At 35.0% G+C, this 26,550-nt stretch overlaps 5 protein-coding genes across 6 annotated transcripts; 2 read left to right on the top strand and 3 right to left on the bottom strand.

Moving 5' to 3' along the window:
* Positions 1 to 171: 171 nt before the first annotated feature.
* LOC107193823 lies at positions 172 to 6,412 on the bottom strand. The gene is given in 20 exon segments (XM_015583334.1): positions 172 to 279; positions 281 to 419; positions 494 to 678; positions 746 to 884; positions 1,055 to 1,253; positions 1,326 to 1,509; positions 1,589 to 1,768; positions 1,830 to 2,043; positions 2,110 to 2,280; positions 2,490 to 2,971; positions 3,054 to 3,317; positions 3,381 to 3,589; positions 3,670 to 3,915; positions 3,990 to 4,484; positions 4,585 to 4,757; positions 4,816 to 5,126; positions 5,191 to 5,342; positions 5,645 to 5,773; positions 5,842 to 5,969; positions 6,156 to 6,412. Coding segments are annotated over 20 exon segments (4,137 nt in total). The 5' UTR covers positions 6,257 to 6,412; the 3' UTR covers positions 172 to 243.
* A 563-nt stretch (positions 6,413 to 6,975) lies between these two features.
* LOC107193824 (tRNA-dihydrouridine(20) synthase [NAD(P)+]-like) lies at positions 6,976 to 8,815 on the top strand. The gene is made up of 5 exons (XM_015583335.1): positions 6,976 to 7,328; positions 7,407 to 7,920; positions 8,014 to 8,259; positions 8,329 to 8,595; positions 8,660 to 8,815. Exons 1-5 carry the CDS (start codon positions 7,139 to 7,141, stop codon positions 8,766 to 8,768), a joined length of 1,326 nt encoding a protein of 441 aa, XP_015438821.1. The 5' UTR covers positions 6,976 to 7,138; the 3' UTR covers positions 8,769 to 8,815.
* Positions 8,816 to 10,150: 1,335 nt separating this feature from the next.
* LOC107193802 (chondroitin sulfate glucuronyltransferase) lies at positions 10,151 to 12,980 on the top strand. The gene is made up of 6 exons (XM_015583308.1): positions 10,151 to 10,796; positions 10,873 to 11,180; positions 11,285 to 11,875; positions 11,959 to 12,234; positions 12,304 to 12,487; positions 12,667 to 12,980. Exons 1-6 carry the CDS (start codon positions 10,151 to 10,153, stop codon positions 12,978 to 12,980), a joined length of 2,319 nt encoding a protein of 772 aa, XP_015438794.1.
* Positions 12,981 to 13,547: 567 nt separating this feature from the next.
* Positions 13,548 to 15,867, bottom strand: LOC107193843 (ell-associated factor Eaf). 2 transcript variants are annotated; one of them, XM_015583359.1, is made up of 6 exons: positions 15,149 to 15,867; positions 14,851 to 15,082; positions 14,526 to 14,759; positions 13,969 to 14,255; positions 13,776 to 13,878; positions 13,548 to 13,702 (listed from the first exon to the last, which is right to left on the bottom strand). In XM_015583359.1, the coding sequence occupies exons 1-5, from the start codon at positions 15,297 to 15,299 to the stop codon at positions 13,778 to 13,780; spliced, it is 1,005 nt and encodes a 334-aa protein (XP_015438845.1). In that variant the 5' UTR covers positions 15,300 to 15,867; the 3' UTR covers positions 13,548 to 13,702; positions 13,776 to 13,777. The 2 variants fall into 2 exon arrangements, with proteins under 2 accessions (XP_015438845.1, XP_015438846.1); XM_015583360.1 differs by having other exon boundaries at positions 13,548 to 13,699.
* Positions 15,868 to 17,091: 1,224 nt separating this feature from the next.
* LOC107193851 lies at positions 17,092 to 18,925 on the bottom strand. Its single transcript, XM_015583367.1, has 2 exons — positions 18,740 to 18,925; positions 17,092 to 17,626 (listed from the first exon to the last, which is right to left on the bottom strand). Exons 1-2 carry the CDS (start codon positions 18,897 to 18,899, stop codon positions 17,175 to 17,177), a joined length of 612 nt encoding a protein of 203 aa, XP_015438853.1. The 5' UTR covers positions 18,900 to 18,925; the 3' UTR covers positions 17,092 to 17,174.
* Between the last annotated feature and the right edge of the window lie 7,625 nt (positions 18,926 to 26,550).

The raw sequence follows: 26,550 nt of genomic DNA, 5'->3' as shown, positions 1-26,550 counted from the left end.
TCGTATAAAAATGCAAAACTACAGCTACAAGCTGACTAATAAATATTAAGTAAATGGTAAGTATTAACTCTAATAACAGAATTTACATTCGTTTAACATTCACTTTTATCTGTACATCCAATTTATTATTCTCTGTATAAATTTCAAGCACTGCATTGAAACTGCGCTCGATTTTTCGTTTGCATTGTAATTTTAACTGAAAGCCTCTTCTTGTAGGTATCATTCCTTCGGCGGGCATAACACTTAAGTATTCTGTATTTGACAAAGCGGTTTCGAATGCTTGAGCAACAGTACAAGTACTTTTTATAGTCACAATTGCTTCCGTTTTCGTCGGTGGGGTTAAAATTACAGTGGATGGAGTAACTATAAAATTATCGGTATTCACTGCATGTTGAAACGTACTGCTTGCTAAGAGGGTTCTGAAAATTTTTCAATTGATCATGAATGTTTAAAAAATGTTGTACCGAATATGAGTAATTCAGCAGAAACTCACTCAGAGGGTAAAAAGCTTTCACCGTTTCCTTCGTATACACGACTATTGTCACTGCAGAGGGAATAAAACATTTGAGACTCGTCGGCATTGTCATGGAGAACTGTTAGAGTCTCATCGGCACACACTTCCATTGTCAGCATGATTTCATGTTGACGAATTCCTCGACAAAGGTCCCCAAGATTTTGCTACATTAAAATTAAGAAACCGATACAAGTTTGTTACAACAGTCAAAATCAATTGATTTATTTTTACCATTGAGTCTCTGATAGTATTTATGTCTGACATTAATTGTTCACCGGGGAAAGCTCTGCATATTGGATGAACTATATTTTTGAACGCTTCATTTTCATTACCATTTAATTCGCCAATTTCCTTCATTTTATTATATAATCTAGATATTCAATTTTCAATTAGCACCTCACAATTATATGATTATCTATTATTCATGTTATGCTTAGGGTCATGCCCCTAACAATTACTGCTCTACTGTTAGAGCTTCTAAGAACATGACCCCAAATACAACATAAGTCATCGAATAGTCTAAACTGTTATAGTAGTTACCTACGAATTCGCCAACGCGTAGGTTCGTCTCCATGAGTAATGAGTATTGTTCCTACATGAGATACATCTGATCGTTGTAATAATGCTAAATCTTCTTTTCGTGGATGAAATTCCAAAATCACCCACTGTGTTTCTTTTGGATTTAATATTAACTCGGTTGGATTTACGTGCCAACTCGAAACCATAGTAGGATATACAGCTGAAATAATTCAGAAACAAACTTAACAAATTAATTGTGATCAATGTACGTATTTGTTGTTAATTTAAACACCTTTTGGTACTAATTTTATTTTCACATATGAACACAAGTCGCCCGTATTTTGTAGCTTGAGTTTCGCATTCAAAGAACCACTGGAATTTAGTGTGCCAAGGGATAACCACATCTTTCCGCTTGTATCCTTAAATGCTTCAGAGATTTCGACTCTGCTATAGCCACCATAGCCATACAAAAACAGCTACAAATAAAGTATGATGGATGGATACTAATGGGGAATCCTTTAATCAACATAGATTATATTCAGTAGATTTGTTTACCACTTTTGACGGACGGGATTCACCACAGTCTTCCCTTTTCGGCTCATAATGTCTAAATATTATTTTACCAGTGGCTGCACCCAAATGATGGGGATTAAATACAACAGACAGTGTTCTGCTTTCTGATCCTTGTAATACTAACACCAAGCTTGTACCAGCCGCTTGTCGTTCTCGAAGAAACTGTAATTAGAACAATTGATTTTCTTCCATCTTGATGTAACGTATTACACTAGCATCTTACCCGAAAATTCTTCTCGCTGTCGGATATAATAGTTTGAAGCTTTATCTTATTATTGCTAGTGTTGCGAATAGTGAATTCCTTAATTTCAGACTTTCCTGTTTTTATACTATTCCATACCAAAGCAGCATGAGTTGTTCTTATGGGAATTTTCTCGCCAGCAACTGTCGATCCTGATACCGAACTCAGTGGGGAATTTCTTCCATACATTCCCGACCTACTTAACATCAGCCATCATAGCTTAACACTTTAAGGAACTGCAAGGCAGAAACTTAAAACTTACTTATTCGAGATCACACTATGAGGAGACGACGGAGAACTAACAGACGATAGATACTGAGGAGTTTCACACCGAGGGAAGTGCTCATTTTCTGTTTCCAAATAAGTATTGGACTCCCCGTGTACAGAATATTGACACACATTGTTGGCCACCGTGAATCTGATTTTCGTTTGCCTGTAGGAGTACCAAAGTAATTTGGATAAGTTTCAAATACCGTATCCTGACGAGAGCTGAAAACTTAAGCATGAGGGAAACCAATAAGATTGGCAATCCTTACAGTTCCCACCACTACCAGTGTGCTTCCAAACGATTCGTATTCTTATTAAATTAGAATTATTAAAAGGTACCGTCAGTTTCGAAGTGTTTTCACATTGTACACTCACATTTTCGAAACGTCCGCATTAGGTGGTTTATGCGTAATAAAAAAGGAACCAGTTTCGTTTGGCTGCAAAAGCAAGTTCTTGGGTTGAACCACGAAGTATTTCGAGGTTTTTCCAGAATCCGTATCCACAAATGATGCAGACACCTGCACCGGTATATTTCCAACATTGATAACATTCATCGGTTTGCTCTGCTTGTTGGAAACCACAAAAGGCTTATTTGTGTCGACTATTTGTATCTTGAATGTTCCTACTTGTACAACCAGGGGTATTTCTTTGATTATTATGGTGTCATCAGGGCCGTTTTCCGCCTGGATTATTAAGTTGCCATCGTAGCGTTGTAGTTGTAATGATCTTTCAGAAATATCTGAATGGTTTTGTAAGATACCAATGCACTGAATATTTATGATCATACTTTCTTGTGGTTTTAGCATCACTCGTTGCAATTCATTAGAATTTTCCAGGCCAAATACCCGTGGCTCATCCTACAAAAACATAAAATAATAATCATAAAAACGAACCTTAAAAAAAATATGGAATATTTTTATATTTTTTATTTTTAATCACCTGTAATATAGAAAGTCTAATTGATACATCAATGCTATTTTTATTTGTAATTGTGACGGGAAGAACAGCTGTGCTACTTTCAACAATGGACTGAAAGTCTAGTTCGTGTTTCTGAGAAGGGTTTAAAATGCTTATATTTAACTCTTCAGGCTTGAAGCAAATTATATGCTTCATGATCCATTCAGATCTGGTTACCATGTCTGAGACTGTAATGTTTAACACTGCTATAATGGGTTTAGTCATTTTCACCACAGTCACTATAATCTAAAACGGATTAAGTTAGACAGATTAGTTTTTATACAATAGAAAATTCATCTTTTCCTTTACCTTAGCGTGTTGTTCGGAGTTCGGTTTAATGAGTATGACATCTTTTGGTAATACAAGTCGAACATTTTGCTTGTCTCCTTGAATTTGATTTATACTTAATGAACATATGACCCATCTGTCACTTTTGTTGAGTAATTCGATATCAGTTTCTCTTGGCATACCGACAATGCAACTGCATAGTTCCTCTGTACTTTTACCAATGACAACATCTGCAAGAATAAAGGGTTAATAACTTAATAAAATTAAACATATAAGAAATTACAGTCATTACACTGTCGTAATAGCATACTATTTAACTGAGATTCAGTTCCTTGGGAATTCGAAAGGTCTTGTACAAAAGACTCTGTTTTATCTTTATGAGAAGTATTTTCCTCCTTGATATTCTCTTTCTTTCCTATGCCCTCGATTTCTGAATTACCAGATCGTTTCTCTTGTTTGTGTTTCATATTAACTTTTGAAATACAAGGTGACATGTTTTGCTCTTTACTGTGACGTGAAAGAGATAATTGAGGGTCTTTCAACAATGATTTGAAATCTAAAATTGATGATTGTTCTTAAACTAATTCAAACAAAGGAATTGTATTACCATTTTTATAAACTGATATATACCTTGGCTATAAGAAGATGTAAAGTTTACATTACTTATTTCCTTTTTCAGTTCCTGACAAGCAATCCCGAAATTTGCTTTTGCACCTGCATTGGAGTTGAAAGATAGCATGCTAGAAACTGACTGTTTAACATTTGCCGTTTCATTCGGAATTTTACTATCTAGTGATAATTTTGAAGAAAGATTCAATAATCCCATATCTTTATCAAAATTCTCTTTGTTTCTACATGGGGTCGCAGGCATAGACTTTCTATTTGAAGGGATTAATGTATAAGTGTGTCTATTTGCATTTGCTTCCGTTGCTTGTGTGGATTTCTTCTTCTTTTTTGCCATTATAAGTTGATCAACCAGTCTTCGTGGTGTACCACTGTCAATATCCTCTAATGCCTGTGCAATGCTAGTTAAACTCATAATACTCTGCTCTTCTATGTCTTTCGTTGTGCTTGTTTTATTTTGTAGAGTTTTATCTTTCGTAACAAACGAACCAACCGACGATGCTACAAAGAGTATGGATCACTTAGAGACTTTAGACAATGCGTATTTCGAATAAAATGTAAATAATGATGTTACATCAATAAAAAAATAAATTAGCAGTACCTTCTGTCATTATAGTCGAATCAACCAATGGTACATGTGTACCATTCTTTTTAGGACTATTTATAGATAATCCAAAACTTGGCCTTTCAACCGCACCATCCGACAAGTGCCCAAAATTTCCGCATTTCCTTTTGAAGAATTCATCAACAGACACCTTGTACCCGGCACAAGATCTAAAATGTAGTCAGTCCATGATCATAATATAAAATGACAGTTACTCTAAAAACTTACTCCACTGATAAATCCAGTTCACCGATGATACCCGAAAAACAGGATAGATTTAAATATTCCTTTTCAGCAGAAGTTGTTGGAAGAGCATAAGAGTAATTCTGCTGCCAAGATACTTCATCAGCTAGCATCTGACTGGCCATTTCGGAGGCAGGTCGAAATTCTTCATTATTAAACTGAGCCATTATTTCAGCAGTAGTTGAATCAAATGTTATTGCATTCACATTTTTATTAGATAGAGTTGATAAACGTTTCGCCGAACCTCTGCTCAATCCAGACGAGCGTGCGCTTATTTCGTTTGGTTCAAAGATAACCTAAGGATGCAGTTGTATAGAGAATATTTTCTAAAACAGTTCATTTCTACAAAGTAATACCTACACTATTTGTTTTATTACCAACTGAATGCAACGTGCTTTCATTTTGAGCATTCATCTGATTAGAATGCCTGGATTTTCCTTGATCAACAAGACTTGGAGATGTTACATTACTGGATAAGTTTTGAATATTGGCATTATTTTCTTTGTTTGTGTCTGCAATAATTATCAATAATTATATACATGACTTTTAAAAGATGTATATACGTATACAGATGTATTGAGTCATTGTAAAAGTTTGGATAAAATTTTCTTAAAATTAATGAAGAAACAATTATTATACAAACTAATCTATGTAATCAATGATATAATGTTTATTTGCAATTAATTTCTTCAAACTCTCTGATGGTATCAAGTGTATTAACATTTTTTCTCATTGTACTTTGTTGAAACAGATTTATACATACAAATTACAAGTGAATCGAAACTTGTACAATGATCCAACATACATATTTTACCATATACAGCAGATGTAGTCTTAATGTCACTACATCTCTGAAGTAGTTTCCTAGCAATCTCACGTTCCATGTCTAATTTACTCTCATTTGGTTTGTCTACCTCTCCTATTTCGCTTACCTCGGCTAGAACTAAATAAAGTATTACTGTATTATAACAAGTATCAACACACGTAGTGCAGGAGAAAAAGAAAACTTACAAGAAGATATATTGTCAAGTATACCAAGGGACGACTCATCTGATTTCTGTGTCACATCATTTTGATGCATCGCAGACTGTTTATATATTACCTCGTTACTATCCTTATTAAGGAATTTACTTTCCAATCTGTGAAAAATATTATAATTCTCTTGAATGAGAAATGCTGTAATTATAGTCTATTAAACGGAATAAATTTAATAAAACAACCACAAAAGTTATTTACGATTTAAGTTACATAAGATACACATTTCGTGAAAGGATCATACTTAATTCAAAAATATTTTAGAAGATACAAAGACAAAAAGAACTCACGTGCTTTTCCTTTGTACAGTCGAAGTTGCTTGCGGTCGAGGAGTATTTAGTAAAGTCACATCGATAAAATCCGCCCCTGTGGGCTTGGATGATGTAAACATCGTCGAAAACTTTGTTTATTCTATAATTCTAATACGTGAATACCGTTTAAGAAAAGGAAACCTGCGTACGAAAAATACTCAGCGACGTGTTAATCGCTAAATTGAAGAAACAAAAGGAAGATTGTACCATATTACTTTCAACGTATTGTTTGACTGTTGACCGATTTCAGCGTTCAAATTTGAAAATGTTTCAAGATAATTTTATCCATAGATAAATAATATACCTTCTAGATTGGGGTCACATTATTTTTATGTATCATTGCACAGCGTCATTCATGTTTAGATTTATGAACTACAAACACAAGTGGGATATTTGAATTTTACTTGTACTCCTTGTGCTGCTGTATTATTTTATTACCTGTTATAAAAATGAACATAATTTATTAAAAATTCTTAACATCTAATCGCGGTTTATAATGTTACACATCATTGACCTAATTTTATAACGGTTCACATTTGTTCGCTGACACTAGCGTTTTAGTTTAGTTAATAATGGCACCGACTAGGTATAGGATAGACCTATCATCTTATGGGACTTCGTGTCTCATGTTCTGAAATACCGATAGTGAAACAACATAAAAGTGCATGATTGTGAATGATTGTGAATCACACTGTTTTGGTCTGTTTGTCACGATGCCGTGAATAAAATCGTATGATAACTGATATTCAATTGTCTATGGTATTACTGTTTCAAAATCAAAAATGTTTTTCTAGTTATGGAGTACCTATAAGGTCCGTAGATGAAATTATACTTTATACTGCTTTATACCCTGTAACTCGCAGTTCCTTCTGGTTCCTTCTCAGCCTCAGGTTATATTTTTTGCGCTAGTTATCTTACATTTTAGAATTTATATGAAATGTTCTAATGTTAATGACAATATAATGGAAGAAAATATAATGACAATGCCGGAACAAGAACGGTTAAGTTATGAAAATAAAGTTATATTGGCACCTATGGTGCGAATCGGCACACTTCCTATGCGCCTTCTTGCGCTCGATTATGGTGCTGATATAGTATACACGGAGGAACTCATAGATTGGAAATTACTACGATCATTTCGTCGTGTAAATGGTAAGAATGCGAATACATGACAGCGTAATAATGTGTTTTTTTCTTCAAGTATAATTATCTTTAACAACTATATTCTAGATGTTCTGGGAACAGTTGATTACATAGACAAAACAGATGGTACCGTGACTTTTCGGACCTGTCTCAGAGAAAGAAATAAAGTGGTCCTTCAAATTGGAACTTGTGATGCTGCTAGAGCTCTGAAAGTAGCCAAAATGGTAGAACAAGATGTTGCTGGAATAGACCTCAATATGGGATGCCCAAAATTGTTTTCTATGTTGGGGAAAATGGGTGCCGCTCTTCTTCAGGAACCAGAAATGGCAACCAAAATTTTGAAAACATTAGTTGATAATCTAAGCATTCCAGTAACATGTAAGATTCGTATACTGCAGGATGTAGAAAAAACTCTGGAACTCTGTGAGCTTCTAGCATCTACTGGTATATCAGCTATAGCAGTTCATGGTAGGACTGTTAATGAAAGACCACAACATGCTAACCGTAATGAAGTTCTGAAAGCAATTTCCAGTAAACTTTTAATACCAGTTATAGCAAATGGAGGCTCAAAAGATGTACAAAAATATTCTGATATATCAAAGTAATACCATAGTTATTTTTCTTATTGATTATTTATCAAATATTTTGAATGTTCTTATTTGTACAGTTTATAAGTAATTATAGTTATTTACAGATTTAAGGAAGTCACAGGGTGCAGCAGTGTCATGCTTGCACGTGCAGCCCAATGGAACTGTTCTATATTTTGTAAAGATGGTTTACTTCCTATGGAAGATGTGATAAAGGCATATATAAAGATTGCTGTAGATTGTGATAATTCACCTTCCAATACGAAATATTGTATACAAAATATCCTTCTTGAACAACAAGAGTCAGCGCTAGGTAAAAGATTCCTGAATTCCCAAACTTTAGAACAGATATGGTAAGAATATCAGGTATTGTGAAATACCTTTATTTTACTAATAAATAAACGATAAGTGTACTATTTTAGTGCTGTTTGGGAATTGAGTGATTACTGTTGTTCAAAGAGAAAAGAATTTGAGGAGAAAGGTTTACAAGGCAGATCTCAAGTGTCGCCTATGAAGGAGGATGAAGTACAGAATGAGGATCAAGTGTCCAATAAAAGGAAATTTTCAGGAGAAGAAGATGTAGTTCTTATGCATTGTGCATTCTTAAGAAATAACTACCTGACAGATCTTGAATTACCCTTCCGATCCGTCGTTACAGTTGACGGAAGAAAGTTTGGGTCATCCTTCTGGTAAATAAATGAATATCTCGCATTTTGTAACAATTATGCAATATTATTTTTCGAAAAATTTTAGGGAAAAAAACAAGAAATGGGCGGAACAAGGAGCTGCGTTAGTTTGCCTGTATTCGTTAGGTCTACTCAGTGAAAAAGCTCTGGTTACTACGGGAAATGTAATTTCCTGATGTCCAATAGTTGAAAGTTACAGAGAATTAATTAAAACTTGAAAATATTTCACCCATGTATATAAAACTCATTCATATTGGTTTTGATATCAATGAAACAACGTTTTTGTTACATAATACTCTAATGATTATATTTATTAATAAAAAGATAGACCTACTTTCGGCATATGTTTCTTTCAAATATGTAAAGATGTAAGGGTGGCAATAGGGGGCTACATTTTGTTTCTGTCGTTGCCTTCAAATAAAATGGATACATATATAAAAAATTGATTTTGTACAAACAAAATAAACCGTTAATTTATCTGCTTTATATTATAAAATTTTTGTTAAGATAATATAAAAATATATGAAATTATAGTGATTGAATCTTTTAAATGTATGTGCACCTATACTAAGGGTGTGCGGCGGGCTGCTCGTGTATCGGATGCCCGAGTACTCGGGTCGGGTCGGAAGAAATCGGGCGGGCTTGGTCGGACGTCCGAAACATACGAACTTACGAACATCCGCACCCCCGCACGGTCATAGGACCGAGAGTCCGAGCCGACGTAATCGGATCGGGTAGTCCAGGGTGTCCGAGCAAGTCCGATGCCTTCAGGTACTTAGTCCTGGTGATTTCGAAGTTAATACAATTAATTATGAAAAACTCTACATATAATTATGAAAATATAAAAACATATATCAGTTTCAACCCGTTTGTTCCTGAGGAACATTTTCATTTCTATTACTGTATACACTTGTACACATGCATGGCAAACAAGCACTATGCGTTGCCTATTTTCAGGTGCACATAAGAAAGATTAAAACAATATTGAGAACTGTTAAGCACTGTTGAGAACCCCTGACATAATAGGAAATGAAAATAGAACGATTGTAAATTATGTATGGAATTTAATCGTGATAGAGGTAAAAAAACTAAAAATTTTTAAAAATTGATGAAGACATACACCATACATACATTACGTTAGCAAAGAATAAGAATAAATCTTATATTTAATTATCGTATTGAAATTACATGAATATTTGAGTGAACAGTTAACCAAATGTAATTTCTTCAAAGATTATTTAACAAAGTTAGGGTAAAAAGAAATTGCAAGAAGAAGTAATCTGTGTCTTCCTAATAATATAAGAATAAAGTATTTAGATACTGAATGAATTTACTTATTGTGACAAACCTGCTGAATGCATTGTAGGTTATTCAAATTATTGCAAGAGAATTTTTGAGTACCTGTCAGTTACAGAATGGAAAGAGGAAGTATCCAACTCAATTGTCGTGAAACAATAAACCTTATATATTTATAATAGAAAAAGAGGTCTTTCAATTTTCTGTGATAAGTACCGAATATATTATCCATATTATACATATTGTTAAATATTCTGTAAGAATGAATCCACTGTTGAAAATATTTTTATCCTATTGTTGGGGAAACATGTATTTAATAATTGGACTAAGTATGGGCTTAAGTGTCAGCATGATGTCAATATCAATCAATATGAATGAATATGATAGCAATACAGAGCATCAAATGTCATATTCAAATTACCAAGAAGATTTGGATGAATACGAGCCAAAGATAAATATCAACAGCAAACCACAACAAGCACAAAAAATACCAAAAACTCTGATACGACCAAGATATTATTCTACAGAACTTGGAATCAGGGAAAAATTGTTCGTAGGAGTAATCACAAGTCAACAATATTTATATAGTAGAAATATTGCAATTAATAAAACAGTGACTCACATTGTGGATAAAATACGATATTTTATTTCTATACCAGAAGGAACCAAACCTAATGTTACTCTTCCTGGTATAGTTGGGTTCACAGACACTAGAAGCATTTTGAAACCATTCCACACTATGAAATATATAATCGACAACTACTTAGAGAATTATGATTATTATTTGTTGATTAAAGACATAAGCTATATCAATGCTAAGAAATTAATAGAATTTGTTAACAAGATCAGTGTGAGTCAAAATGTACATGTAGGTGTCCTTGGAGATATTCCAAGTTATTGTTCCTTAGGTAAATGGATTGGTGTTGAAAAATCAAGCTACCAGCATTATCATAAGATTAAAAAAAATTCATTATCAATTTTCAGATTCAGGAATTCTCTTGAGCAATTCAGTAATACAAGAATTAAAGAACAACTTAGACTGGTGTGTAAAGAATGCTTACTCGGATTCGGACGATGTTAATTTCGGTCGGTGTATTGTTCATTCCTCGTCAACACCTTGTTCTAATCATATACAAGGACAAAAGTTTCAGTATACTGAATTAAAACCCACGTTCTCATTTGAACAAGATTTTAAAGATTTAGCCAGGAACCGACAGTTTTTAAATTCATTTGTAATTTACCCAATATATGATCACCTTCTTATTTATAAATTCAACACTTATTTTGCAGCGGTAAGATTGTTTAATAATACAGCTAACTTGTGGAGCTATGTAAACTTAAAATGATATTTTATTGTTACGATATATTATTCATTCATACTGTATATTGCTTTTAGATGAAGTCCATTGCAATTGAAGACAAAATTTCCAATATTAGGAAGTCAATTTTAAGTATGGAGCATTTGGGTCCATCCCAAGAACATGATGTTTCCTGGCCTGTTGGTAACCAGATGGGAAATAGGGCCTCCGGACGTTTTGATATTTTACGGTGGAAATATTTTAACGAAACTCATACGTTCTTCAGTACAGATTTTTCAACTGTACAGGAATTAAAAACTGATGCAAAATTCGATATTGACAGAATAATTAATGTGACAGCCTCCAATATTATTGGTAACTCTCAGCGCAAATTAAAATTTAAGAAGTTACTAAATGGGTACCAAAAGTTTGATGCATCCCGCGGAATGGATTACATACTAGACTTAGCTTTTATTGACATAGTAAACGGAAAAGAAGTAAGAAAAAGAATCGAAGTATGCAAGCCTCTTGGTAAAGTTGAAATTCTGCCTGTTCCATACGTGACAGAAAATACAAGAGTAAATATAATATTGATTATTGATTTGTCAAAAAAACAAGTTGCATTAGACTTCCTAGAACAATATGCCGTAGATTGTATGGAGAAAAAATATAAAACTTTTCTTATGGTGGTTGGTATCTCTATAATTCTTTTTGTTTAGATACTTTTATCGAAATTTTTTCGAATTCTGTAATGCTTTTGGTTTTCGTATAGGCTCTTTTGTATAATTATGGTTCTACCTCAAAAGGCAATGGAGATATATTTTATGATATTAAACAATATGCGTTAACATTGGCTGATAAATATAAAAAGTATCAGTCAAAAATCACTTGGCTCTCTATTCGTCTACCGAGTAACGTAGCATCCATTGAATTGGACCCCATATTAAATATTGCTGTGACAGATTTGTGTATTAAAAAATTTTCACCCGAAAGTTTGATATTATTTGTTGAAACGGGGATACAGCTACGGTTGGATTATTTAAACAGAGTACGTATACTACCTATTATAACGGATTTCTGTTCGACAGTACAAACTTATTGGTGTATTAACGTTTAGATCCGTATGAATACTATCAACCAATATCAGATATTCAGTCCAATTCCCTTTGTCGAATTTCACCCTGACATTGTTCATATGAACGATGTAAAACAAGCTGACACCGACATCAATCGTAATCATGGAAGATATGACGAATATAATTACAATAATATTGCCTTTTACGTCAGAGATTACAATACAAGTAAGTGCTTGAAAAAAAAGATTTTCATACTGTTTCCTATATTTGGTTGTCGAAAAAAACAATTCCCTTGACAACTACCTCCGCATCTCTCATTCCTTGAACAGTCAACTTTTTTGATACTTCGTGTAATCGTTTAGCAGAACATATAAGCGATAATCAAACACGTTTAAATGTTACAGTGCGAAGAACTGCCGAGAACAGCATTCCAATAACACACTCCGATAGGGATATTCCTTCTATTTTAAAGCCATCAAAGGATCTACCTGCTATGTCTTTATTCGAAATGTTTGTTTCTTTCAGTAATGTACACATTCTACGGGCGGTAGAGCCAGCCCTAATAGTCAAATATAAAGATATCAATTGCAATAGTACCTACAACAATAATATTTTCAAGCTGTGCACCCAGTCGAGGGATTTTCATTTAGGTCGACGCAGCCAAATTGCTAGATTGATATTAGATTACCAAACTTATAAAATCCATTTATTCACATGAATAATATTTAGCGAGAAAGCTCGCATAGAATATTGTGAATCATATTATTAGTATACACGTATAATGAGATACGTATTATAATGAGTACTTTATTAAATTTATACATTTCATTTAAATAAATATTTTGTAAGTAATACAGTCGTTTAATCGATTTTGTGCACACATCACATATGATATTATATATTCTGAGGCGAAATCGTGTTGGGCTAACCAATCGGATGCATCATGTATGACATTCAGATACCAAGAGCGTTTCGAAAACACAATGACAATTTAATTCAAGATTAAACAATCAAAAACTTTGCCACATTTCTAGGAAATACGTAAAAGAGTTTGGCAAGATTTCTACCTTCAAAGTATATAAGAAAGTAAAGATCATATAATTACACTAAATATTAGTCAATAGTAATTGTACAATCCCTAATACCTTATAAATAAATGTACATACACTACATTACCATTTGTATTTGTTACTTTTTCTATATATTTACTGCTTGAAAAAGCAAAGGTTCGCTGTGTACCTGTATACAGCGTAACTTACTGCAGTACATATAGAATATGTGGTGCCTGCTTTTAAACTCATTGTACACATTTTTTTCTGTGATATGAAACAAGTTTTTTCATATTATCTTCATATATCTTTCGGTAGATTATAGCGATCGATATGCCCGAAAAAAACAATGTTTTTGGTAAAATGATCTTTAAAAGATCTTTTAGTACTTCTGAAAAACACTGTCTCAGTGAAAATTTATTAAAAGAAATAAAATTCTTAGGAGTTGTTTGCATATACCTTACCATTAATCATTGTCGGATTCTGAATCTGATAGTTGCAAGTCGTCGTTTAAAAGATTGTCTGGCATCAGTAATATAGGAGATGAAGTTGTGCTGTTCATATGTCCTGAAAAACAAACAAACTCAACAATTTTCAAATATAGTGTACCTATAGAATTTAAATAAATAATAATTAAGAAAATATTCTGGTACGCACCATTAGTTCCTGGCAACACTGGAACATTTTCAGTGTCAGAGTCACTATCGGAACTATCTGAACTAGAACTACTTGTAGTAGAATCACTAAGAGCACCTTCATCACTATCTACAGTTATAGGAGGTTTTGTGATTAATTGAGTATTCATAGCAGGAGACGATCTCAGAGGTGCAGAAGAATTCATAGTCGGGAATGATCCAGATGGCATCAAAGGGCAGTCATCATTATCAGAACCAATCATTGGCAAACTAGCCAAAGTTGGTGCAGCAGATGATTGCACTGGTGAACTAAAGTTCTGTGTTTTTAGTACGTTTAGAAAAAAATCTTAATATATTACTACAAGACTACTATGTAGAAAAAGATTAAGGAATTATTTGAAACTTCCTTTGGTGATTATTTTTTTTTTTTACTTATTTTTTAAATCTTGACCAGATAGTCAAAATTAAAGCTTCTTATTTTTCAACCACAAAGCCTTTCAGAGACCACAGATCAAAGATTCTAATATTAATTAACTAAATTCAGTGACCATTTACATTTAATACACAGTACTTAAATACCTATTGGTTGAAGTAGGAGGTGGACTTTTGCCATGATATGGAGAAACTCTAAGAGGACTGTACTGTTTTGGATGTAACTGAACACTAGGTTCTCTCTTCTTCCCACTTGTAACTTTTGTTCTTCCAGTCGCCCTTCCATGAGTGGGACTCCTTCTTGTTTCAACTGGAGTAATAGGTCTATTGCTACTATTTCCTCCAGGAACTCCTAAATGTGATTGAGACTTCGGTTCTGTTCTATAAAACCATATATGAATATATGTTATACCAAATATAAAACATCAGGATTCAATGCAATACACAGACAAGGTACAAAATCTAGTCATACCTAGTTTTCTTAACCTGTATGTTTGCAGTTAATTTCTCCAAAGTGATCTCCCCTGTAACTCTATCTATTATAAGAACGCACTCTTTATGGTATGGTCTTTGAGAACCTTTGAACACTGTGTGAGGGATTCCAGCACCATCCAAATGTGGCACAGTAACTGTCATTGTGTTATTAGCTCCAACATCGACCCTTGCCACTTTGGAAACATCAACACTAGCTGGCTTAAAATCATCTGGAAATAAAAAGCCAATAATTAGGAACGAATTTTAGAGACATGGGTTCGAGATTTTGCACTAACATTTCAGGGTGTGAAAAGCCGTCGATCTGTTGTTGGTGAACGTCGGTCCGAGCTTGAGTTCCCGAATTTCGGGACCCAAATCGAGCCGCTCTGCCATGTCACGCCCGATGCCTTGAAAGTTTGTTTCGGGGACAGAGGCGACTGATTTCATGTTATTCACTTTCGGTGAACGTAAACGCACTACGTACTCAAAGTACGACAAATCTTCGAGGAATCGGGACTACCTGTCGCGCGTTTTATTCGTCGGTCTGCCAAAATATAGCAGAGACGCGCACTTGCATTTTCCACTAACAGCTGCTTCGAAAGCTGCCAATTGCTACAGTTTCGGTGAACTCGTTCTGTCCTCCGCTCGGTCCGTTACGCGTTTGGAAATGATTATCATTAAACTGTGCTTTAACAATCAGTAAATCGGTATGGACGGGAAAATCGAGCGATATTATCGCAGTTCCAAAGAACACGATTCCTCGCTGACCTAAATAGTTCAGTCCGTGTATCTGCGCTTACGAAGATCCACACTTATGGTTAATTCGTTTGCGTTTGATAATATTGTTCGAGGATGCACTTTGAAAAAGCGAAATAATTGATCCCGAAGGCCCAAATGTTTAGTCGTTTTGATCGAATTCAAGATATATTACGGTCGATCCGTTCTTGAGTCTTCGGAAAATGCATTGCAGTGAACGTTTTAAGCAGTTTTAAGGTTCAACCGAAAATTAACTTTCCGAATGTATTATAGGAATTGAAGTATTATCATAGGATCTGCATTGAATACAGAACAATCCAGACAGGGTATGTGGTGGATGTGGGTATGAACTATAATATCTGTCGGAAATGACGTTCAGCAAAAACTATTTCCTGATTGGACCTTGAAACATATTACTTTAAATCTTCAAATTCCTGAAGACTGTATAGCCGGAATATACATCGCAACAAAGTGTTCATAACAATAGAAATTTTATACATATGTCAAAAAGTTAAAATATTGACTCTTTTAAGGCTAGTAACTTTTTAATATTCCTATTGTTGCGATATCGTGACATCGTTGTTGGTAATAATGATGTTCCTCATTGTAGGTAGAGATGGCGTGAACTGCTACTTGTGAATCACTCGTGATTCGATCACGTTCGTTCTCAATCACAATGATTCGTGATTTCCCGTGATCCTTTCTTATTGGTGGAGAAACCTAACAGTTCTTTACACGCGATACATAATTTGTATATTTCAAATTAACGACGTCAAAACAAAAATTAGGGTTATATCGTATAAAGTGAAGGAATAAGTAGAAACAATGAAGAATAATGAATAAATTAATGATTACAAATTATAATCTATATGTTACCTAGCAAATCATTTTTTTAGAATTTCTTGTTTTTTCTACTGATGTTTACAAACACGAATAGTAATGTAATTATCGTAAAATCATATTGAATACGTTTTTCTGTTTAAAGATTAATGACTTACGATTGCAGTGAGCAAATTCACCCAAGATAAAAAAATCGCAATCACGCTCGTGAATGAAGTTAAATCACGATCGTGATCATGATTCGGCGATCACTGTGATAAATCACCGTTAGTGATTTTGCACGCCATCTCTAGAGGTCATTGGTGGCCTAATTATAACATTTGGTGGTACTTGACCACACGTTCTCACAAGACGAGTCTCTGGCGCCTCCACCGGGGGTTCTGTGACCCCACCGTTTTCCTGCCATTTTGGATTCAGAAAAGTGTCGGACAAATTTGGGATTTATGGGGCATTTAGTGGCGTCCCACCACTTTGGTAGCGTCTTTGCGAACTATCGAAGAAGTTCTGGAATTAGTTCCAAATCTAAACCAGACCAAACCATCAGGATTTATGACGATGTTGACCTTCTGAGCATTTCATCGTGGAGGGACATATGGTTTTCCCAGGGAATTTATTGCACAGTTAAAAGCCGCCAAATTTGATACCACAAACGGATCTAACAGTGTAGAACCATTTATTTTCTTAAGGGTATACAAATGCAATAACCGTTCAATATATTAATACTATTCACATTTCATTTAAGGTCAATACCACAAAGATTTCAGTGAAACACATTGAGTATTGGATCAGATCAGTACTTGGAATATCGTAATAATAGCAAAATTCGTCTATGAAAAATCGTTCGAAAATAAATGAAGCAACCAAACTAATAACATTGTAATTACTATGTCGTAAACCTATTAATGTAATCATTAACAATTGTAATGTGGAAGCAATATTTATTAACAACTGATGTCTCCGTATCTGCTTGTCTTGTCGTTTTGGCTGCAGCTGGAAAAATATTGGCAAAACGCCAAAGGAAAGTACTATGAGCCAAATTGTTTCGTTAATTCCATATCCATTTAGGATACCAGCAGTAAACAATGCCAAAGGTGCAACATCAGTGATCTTGGAGTACCAATCATAGAAAATCCTTAAGTACTTCACTAAAGCAGGTGCTGATGTGATACATGGAACTCCTGGAAGCAACATTCTTAAAAATAATGTGTTTAATACTCAGCATACACAATACACTACAAATGCTACTATGGTAACAATGTTTTATTGTTCCTAAACAATGAAACTGGAAATGTATTTTTTTTATGTTTGGTAGTTTTTAGAGTTTCAGAAATGTTATAAGAGTATTGAATTTCCAGTACGTTCACCTTTACAAATTTAATAGGATCTGAGAACAAGACATGAAAGTATGCAAAAGACGGTACAATTTGTTCTCACTCTTTAAAAGGGAATATATAAACATAATTGTGTAGTTTTAAGATTAATTTCAGAATGAATATAATGGTTGGAACTTGCGAGAAATAATATGAATAGTAGATAGTTACTGTTAGTGCTTGTTATTTGTAACTGCTAAATCTTATATTAAAAGGCTTAGGAATAAATAAATTTTTAGATTTGAAAAATGTTTTTATACATTTTGATGGATAAGTCAATGTTTAATATCTGTTAAGTTGATATGTTAAACATGAGGTAAATGTACAATTATGTAAGGTGAAAAGGCCAATGTTATAACATTTTAATTCTACAGACGTTTTTTAAAATCTTTCTTCTCAGCATTATGGAGTTAAACTATAATTTTCTATGGGCAAAAAGTATAGCCATGCAAATGAGTTTCAGCACTAAACCAAGCCAAGATGCAAAGGCAGTTTATAAGTAAACAGTGCAGAAAGTAAAATAATTAATCTAAAAAAATATTAAATTCCATGAGAAAAGCATAAAAAAGAAGTTATGTGCATATATGTTTAAGCATATAAGCTTCTAGATATTAAATGCATATTTATTTGCATTAAAGTTAACCATTGTACTCAAGTTATAATATTATTTCTCACCTGTTCCAACGAAATGGAAATGTTACAAATGGTGAACTAATAACCTGCTTTCCTCCACTAGAGTTCTATGCTTAAAAGTATAATACGCTTATGTAGTTTCATACCAACTAATCCTCTGCATGACCCCCCATAACACATACATAAGTCGTAGTTTTAGGGGGTCTTGTACAGATACCGTTATTTTAACAATATACTAGGCAGATATCAAGATGCATAATATGTAAACTTCGAAGGGTACTTCCTTACCAAACCTAAGGATCCCTAGGATGGAGTGTGAGAGTAGAATTTGAAAGGCACGAACTGACCAGGTACTTGTTTTATCATACGAGATGCCAATAGCTTTCATGCAACAGACTGTCACGATTAATTTTGCTAGATGTGCTATGACGCCACTTGGACAAGCCATGGTCACCTTTTATTCACAGACACCTTATTTCTCGATAAAATTAATCTCGAGTAGTGAGATGTAATATGCTTAATCAAAAGTTCCATGCGATCACAATTGTAAATCGGCAATACTTATAGGAAAAACGTTAGTCTTATCGATGAATTGAGCGACTTCTACGAATTTCTTTGATACTTAAAAGAGGTTGCGATCAATTGGATCAGTAACAAGATATAAAGAGGTATGTAATAATAATCGCTATCGTACGCCGAATACAGAATAAAATCTCCTGTGAATGCCTCTGAATTTGTTCCAGTATGTTAAAACACAAACGTTTACATAGATAGCAGCACATCATATATATACTGTGTGGATAGCTCGCCTGCATGGTTCTATCTTGATCGTGATTTCATATGAATCATTTGATATCTTGTCCTTGATATGTATTGCATTAGTATACCGATTCACTCATTTAATAATGAACATACTGTTAAACAATTTCTATAAACGAATAGCAAAATTAAATTCTGGTTAAAACATTAAATTTTTCTTCACAATACTGACATAATCTATAGAACACCAGTAAAACGCATGCAATTGTAACTGACGAAACTATTAATGTTCCTCACAACTGTAAAATAAATAACGGTTCGGTGACCAATCCATTCGGAACTATACGTATATGTATACATACATATATGTATCCATACCATTTTCACTTGTAAAAATATTTCAAACTTATACTTTCATCATGACAATACATTTCCGCTAACTCTGTTTAGTTGTAACACTAGTTTTGTTAATAAGAGGATAATATTTAACGTGGCCAAGTTTATAAAATTACACACTAGCGTTCTATAGCTAGGTCCAATTAGATCCATCGTTCGGCAAGAGTTAATTAGTGAAAAGATATAGATATTTGAATGTAAACGATTTATGTATCTATATGTATAAGAAAAATAAGTTGGCAATGGCGAATAGGTTTGGCTTCGGTAAGAAAATGACTTCAGGTTTATTACATAGAATAAAAAATTGGGGGTACGGTGGAGGTCAACGTCTTTTCTTCCGTTCAAAGCGACAACATGACTACCTAATACATCACCGATGCGCGTTCCCAGTTCTGCTAAAAGTTTTGCAGCAGTACTGCAGTGTTTTTACCCTTGACAACTTGTCGTGTAATCGCGGTAAATGTTCGTGCGCACTCGACGTGAAATCGTTACACCACCCTAAACTCTGCACGAACTTCAAGGCATTGGAAATTTGGATTTCGTTAGTATCAGTGGTTCTCAGACTGATCTGTCCCGCAAAAATACATTCCTAGCGTGCACTTTTTTAGAAAATTTTTCATTAAAAAAGCATTTATATTATGCATCAAATACAATATAAACGAAGTCGTTCAGAACTTTTAACAAGTGGCTCGTATTCCTTTTTAGGTAACGTGAAATTCTGTTAGTTATTCATGAGTACAATTTTGCGATCATAGATAACTTTATCATGACGGATGTATTTGCATTTTAATCGATAATACAAGAAAATTGATAAATGAACAGAATTAATAAAAGAAGTAATCAAATGAATTGATCTTTAGATTGAATTATTATGATTGTAAGAGTTTAAATTCTGTATAAATGTGACTCCAGTTTATCGTTCGTATGTTTAAATTTGAAACTCTCACAAATTGCTTCGTCTTGTCTAGTAAGTGCTGCCATCTACTGCGTCAACAACCTTCGAATATTTGGCAGATCGCAATCAAGAATACAAGCATACTGAAGCATACACGGCTCTAACACGCCTGTGCCCGAGGCACTTAACGTTTATGAGCGCTAGTTTCTACGAATGTCAACAAAAAAAAATGTTTTTACGAACGTAACGATATTGTTTAAGAAGTACTTATCCCTCCCGTGTCGTATTACGACGACGATTACTCATAATCATTGTGTCATGATGCTTTTCGGCACGTTTTGTTATTACCGTTCGGTAAACGATACAACCGAAATGTACATGTCATGCGTTGTCGTTGATTTTGTAACCCGTGACAATAACGGTATCGTTTACACGCAACGATTTTACGTCTATAAATATTAATGGCCGCTTTAACATGGATTTTCGAATTCCATGCAAGTATTCAAGTCAATTGCTAGATAAGCTTTCCACGGTTAGAAATGCGCTGTCTAAAATTAGAATTTTTGCGACATTTTTACATTGGCCGCCAGAAATACTGTTCTTATATTAAACGAGTCTGTTTGTGATGCGTGCTGAACGGTAACCGAAAAATTAAACGATCCTCGAGAAATGTCACGTTTCGTAGATAAGGATTCTTAATTTGTGAAATTCTGCACAAATTTCATTCGTGATAACGGATTCTTTTCAACGATATTACGTAACAGGCACTTCTGTCAAATTTATATAATATTGTTTTCTCCTCGTTCACAGTCTTTCACGCTATCACCGACGAGGTATAGGAGTATTACGTAGGTATAGTCGTATACCTACCTCGTCGGTGACGCTACTGTTGGCATCGTACAAGACGTTTCAACATATGCCGTGTAAGGCAAGAAAAACGGTGAAAAATGTTATTATTCCGGAACTAAGTTAAAAAAAAAAAGAAAGTCAATTTTTTAAATTGGTAGGGTACCACCATGGTGGCGCCACCAGTTGTAACGCATCCTGTATGTTCTTCGTTTTTTTCTTCTCTTACCCTTAGAGATAATTCTCTCCTCGTATGCATATGTAGTATACACAATGGAAAATCCAATGGTGTTGCGTAATATACATACATACGATGTGAAATAGGATGCACTTTTCCTGTTTGGTACCTCGTAAAATTTGTCAAATTCTGACGAATAACGTACAGCAGACAGACCTGTATGTTTGGACCACTTTTCAAATAACATTATTTTAAAGTTACACGATAAGATTATTAAACATTAGTACACATAACATAATTTCGCATTATAGACAGTATACATTAGTTATTCAAGAACGGCCGGTTCTGTCATTTGAAACGTTTGTTTTAAAGTTTTTATTTTAAATAAATTTCGTCTAGGTCCGATAACAATTACATACACCCGACCACAGATACATGTATTATTTCTCTTCGGCAACGATACCAGACTCGGGGGAAAATGTAAATCATTGGTGTTCGTTTGAACGTAATTTTGTCATTTATTAGAATTTCTTTCTTCTCTACTCTGCTTTTGTCGAGCGTACTCGTCGTAGCTTAAAAATAATTAGGCACTCGAGTGCACGTTTTCAAAATGAAGTGAAACACTTAAAAGATTAACCAGGATTCCAAGACGGGTGGAAAATCTTCTTGGATTCAAATTGCAGAAAAGTCTCGGTAAGTTTTTCTCCTCTCGCGCGCGCGAAACTCTTCAATCTCGATCGAAACAACGAGGGTAGGCCTTAATGAACTCCATTCTCGGATCCTTAAACGCGACGTAAAGTCGTTAACTTTATCGGAGTAATATCAAGTATATTCAACGAGGTGACGACGGCGCAGCGCGTGGAAATCCGAGTGACCGAACGAGAAACATTTTCCTCTAGCTTTTCGGATGTCCGTCTATTTCGTGCGATGCATTGGTTATACAATTGTCTCTTTTCTCCCTTCTGAAGAACTTTAAGCCCTGTACGTGGATGATTTTCAGGCATCTGAGACACGTCAATTACAGTATCTGTACAGAGTACTCGCATTTTAATACGACTTCCGGTCGGTTCGCTCAATATTGTCACGAGTAACATACGATATGTGGCTTCGCGGAATAATCCTTGGAGGTGGTTTCATTTAAAAATTATAAGTGTTCTCTTTGAATATCGTTTCCTGTCCTTGAGGAAGTTGAGGTGCATCCGAAAATTTTCCATGGATTACGTAAACAATTTGTCGAACAGATGTGCACGTTACACGCGGCACGGTGGATCAAAAAGTAATTTATACGCGCAACAAATACTTAGAAAAAAAAATTATATAAATTTCTAGATCGTGTAACAAAAATTTCCATTAGTTTATCTTATCTTCCACCGTGGCAAACGTCCAAATAACGTGGTATTATCAATCATAATACCGAATTAAATTGTCAATTTCGACCATTCTCCGTGGTTCTAGACATTAAACAACCGGAAATTGATTTTCGCTGCTGATCGTTTCATTTTTCTCATTTCGCGTTGATACACGATCGTATCACGTTGGGGATACCGTTCCCCAGACGTCGTTACAACGCGCGGCCAGTCGATATGATACTCGGAAATGACGATATCAACAACTTGACCAATTTAAATCTCCTGCCACGCGGGGTCTGGCAAGTCGTAGAATTAATTCGAATGAAGTTTTCCATCGTGTGACGCGGATCTCCTCATCCCAGCTCTATAATTAATCAAATTACAAATAAAAATGTATCTGTTGGAGCATGCTGACGTGGGATTGTAAAGGGGTCGCGTTAATTGCCAGAGACAAGAGATACGAGGTGCCGTGTTACCATCGTGTTCGTTACGACCGAATATTAAACAGAAATTGTTTTATTTATCATTGAAATATGATACCCCCACAACGCGACACGTGTGTGTGTGTGTGTGTGTGTAGATACGAAATCAATGTCCAACAAGTAGCGAAATACCAGTTGTAATGCATTTCCTCGAGGAACCATCCGATCAATGCGTATCGCGCTCGAGTCACGCGGAATTCATGGTGTACCCAGACAATCTCAATGAAAAAATGCAAACAAAACAAAAAACCACAAAAGAAATGCTGTGCTGTTAGGAAACGAATGTAAATACTGAAAAAAGAAGTCGCGTAAGTTTTTAGCACAAATGTATCGTTTACACACAACGAGAGAACACGATCGGCTCCCGAGGTCGCAAGAGAAAACAACACATGCAGGTAGTTTCCATTCAGGTACTTTAATAAATATGTACAGTTGAACTTAATTTTTGTTGAACGTATAATTATTACTATTGGATGAAGTATATGTATATCACGTTTTGAACACGGGCGGACTCTAGCATCATCCTTTCGAATGACCGTGAAACGCAGTGAAACGATTCAACATCGAACCCGCCTAGTACGTATTTCAATTAAACTTAATTACAATCTATAATTGGCAATGTTTTGCGGTGATAATACAAGAAGTTACGGCGAGGGATCCATTGTTCGTCGTTTTCGTTCTTTCCTTTTTGTTCTGCGTGTCTCTATTACAATTAATTACCATTTTCGGTTGATCTCGTCTCCGTTTAGCAACTGACCGTTAGAAAACGAAAACAAGAAACGTCGCGCAATTGTTTTTTTTTTTTCGCAGCGTACCTTATATTATAGAATATAGAATATAGAATATAGAAAAAGGATCGTAAGTGATAAGTTTTCATGGAAACGCATCAACCAGTCTCTCGGTTTCTTTCTTTCCGCAAGAGTGCGTTTCGAATGTGCAAATACCGTTATAACCTGTGGAGAAAATTCTTTGTTTCTCAGAAGTACATATATATATACACAAAACTTTCGACGGAATACATCCGTGTCGGTAAAAACGGTACTCTTCTGTGGTTCTTGTATTAGGCATGCGCGAATCTCTTTTGAAAAATATAGTTTCGACGTGTTCAGGCGAACTGGTATAATGTAAGATACACGGCACGCTTAACAGAAAGAAGAAAACTGACTAAAAGTAATGACAACCATTTAAAACAAAAATAAAGAGGAAAAAAACATCACGATGTATACGTACATGTACGCGTATACAGATTTCATAAACATTCTCTCTCGCCATGAAAACTCTGGAATTTTTGAAATCGGAGATTGTCCCAACTTTTCGCAACGAGATGCACCAAGAGACACCGAAGAAAAATTCGATTCTCGGAAAACAGCCTCCTTTAAACAATTCGCTGATGCCTAAACTCGCATATATGCAACGTACGAGTGTGCGTACGACCAGTGATGACGGTACATTTGAATTGTATCGATACGTATTGATACCCAGAGTATCGATACACATATACATCAGGAATAAAATATCGATATTATCGGTATCGATACTTGCAATTAAATTCGAAGTAATAATATCCAAAAGTGAAAATAAATCATTTATTTAAGCGAATATTTACTGGGGCAGATTTACAGGTAACAGCGTGGAAAAGAAATCGACCAATCGCAAACTTTATGGGAAGCTCGCGATGGTCCATTCTCCTTACGACCTGGTACCTCCCTCGTGGGAAATGCAGCGATTGTATCGAAACTTCGATATTAGGAGTTGATACTGGAATATATCGTTACATTAAATATCGATACAAAATATTGATACACAATATCGATATTTCAATTGAAAATTATCGATATTCGAAATATCGATTCTGTATCGCCCACCATTCCCTTCAACGTTGGTGCATACATACCAAAAACATCGCACATGTACGTGGGACACACACCTCATACAGAGGCACACACGCAGCAACAGCAGCGTGATAGCACAGAGATAAACACACACATACATACAAACTTTAACGACCCCATCATCACTCGCTTAATATGTATGTATGTACACGTTCAGGCTACACCAAAGAACGATAGATGCACATATTGCTCAATATTGCTTTCGAATATTACCAAACTATCGATCTTACTCGACAGTACGTACAAACATTCGACCGTCACGTTTCAATTCGTTTCTCTCTGTATTTGGCAGTTAAGAAATTAAGGAATTGATTTTGCGGAATCATGTCTATACAGCTACATACATACATACAGATGCCCAACCCAAGGTGTTACTTGCTACACTCTTGGACACTTCACCGATAATTGTGCCACTGATCATGATAATGGCTTAAACCTGTAAAAATCGAACGTGTCACGTACTCTGTGTTATATCGATCTGAATTGATAATACAGCGGAACTGTTATTCAGTGTTGAACTCTGATTCCAGCTGCGTTGACAGTTGTGTGTCTTTACACAGTTAAACTATACACAACTTAGGCCACTTTCATAATCACCGGTACATAACATAATTTACCTAGTTTTTTTTCTTTTTTTGTTTCACGATGATGCACACGACAGAGGGGAACCGACGTTGGACTGGCCACCGAAGTAACAAGTTAGTGGATTCAATATTTTTTTTTCAGTTCTCTAGTCACTGCGTGATCATGTGAAACGAAAAAAAAAAATTAGTTCACGAGGAAATAATCTGTCTAAGACCTTCGATGACACGTCGTTCAAAGTTTGTATTTACAACAGCGTTTAACGGAAACGAAAGTCCGTTTGGAGAATGATAAATGGGTCTGAACTCGACACACTCCGTGTGACACTGTGCCGTTCTAACTGAACAGAAACGTTCACGGGTAATGGAGTTCAGGCCAGGATGAGATCGAAGTTGTATGTATTATCGGTACATGGAAAAAAAAACAAAAGATCGTTCATTCAGGAGAGTGTAAAACCTACGTGTAAGTAACAAGTGTACCCTTGTATTAACGAACGAAAATGCTAGCAACCTCTTTATCACTCCGTTGTTCTCTTTAATTCGCCCTCAGTTCACGCACGAGCTAGCCAATCGAAGGACTCTGTACATCAAAACAATACAAACGCGCCATGAGCTTCTGTTTGCATTTCGAGTCGATCTGGAGACACGAGACGCGTGGCGGTGACCGGTTACCCCATCCTCCCCCTCCTTTAACCTAATAGGTAGCTGCATTTTTATGTGT

The sequence above is a fragment of the Dufourea novaeangliae genome, unplaced genomic scaffold, assembly GCF_001272555.1.
Source record: "Dufourea novaeangliae isolate 0120121106 unplaced genomic scaffold, ASM127255v1 scaffold30, whole genome shotgun sequence".
NCBI classification, from domain to species: Eukaryota; Metazoa; Arthropoda; class Insecta; order Hymenoptera; family Halictidae; genus Dufourea; species Dufourea novaeangliae.
The sequence above is the reverse complement of the archived record's forward strand: the minus strand, read 5'-3'. Positions and strand labels throughout refer to the sequence as shown.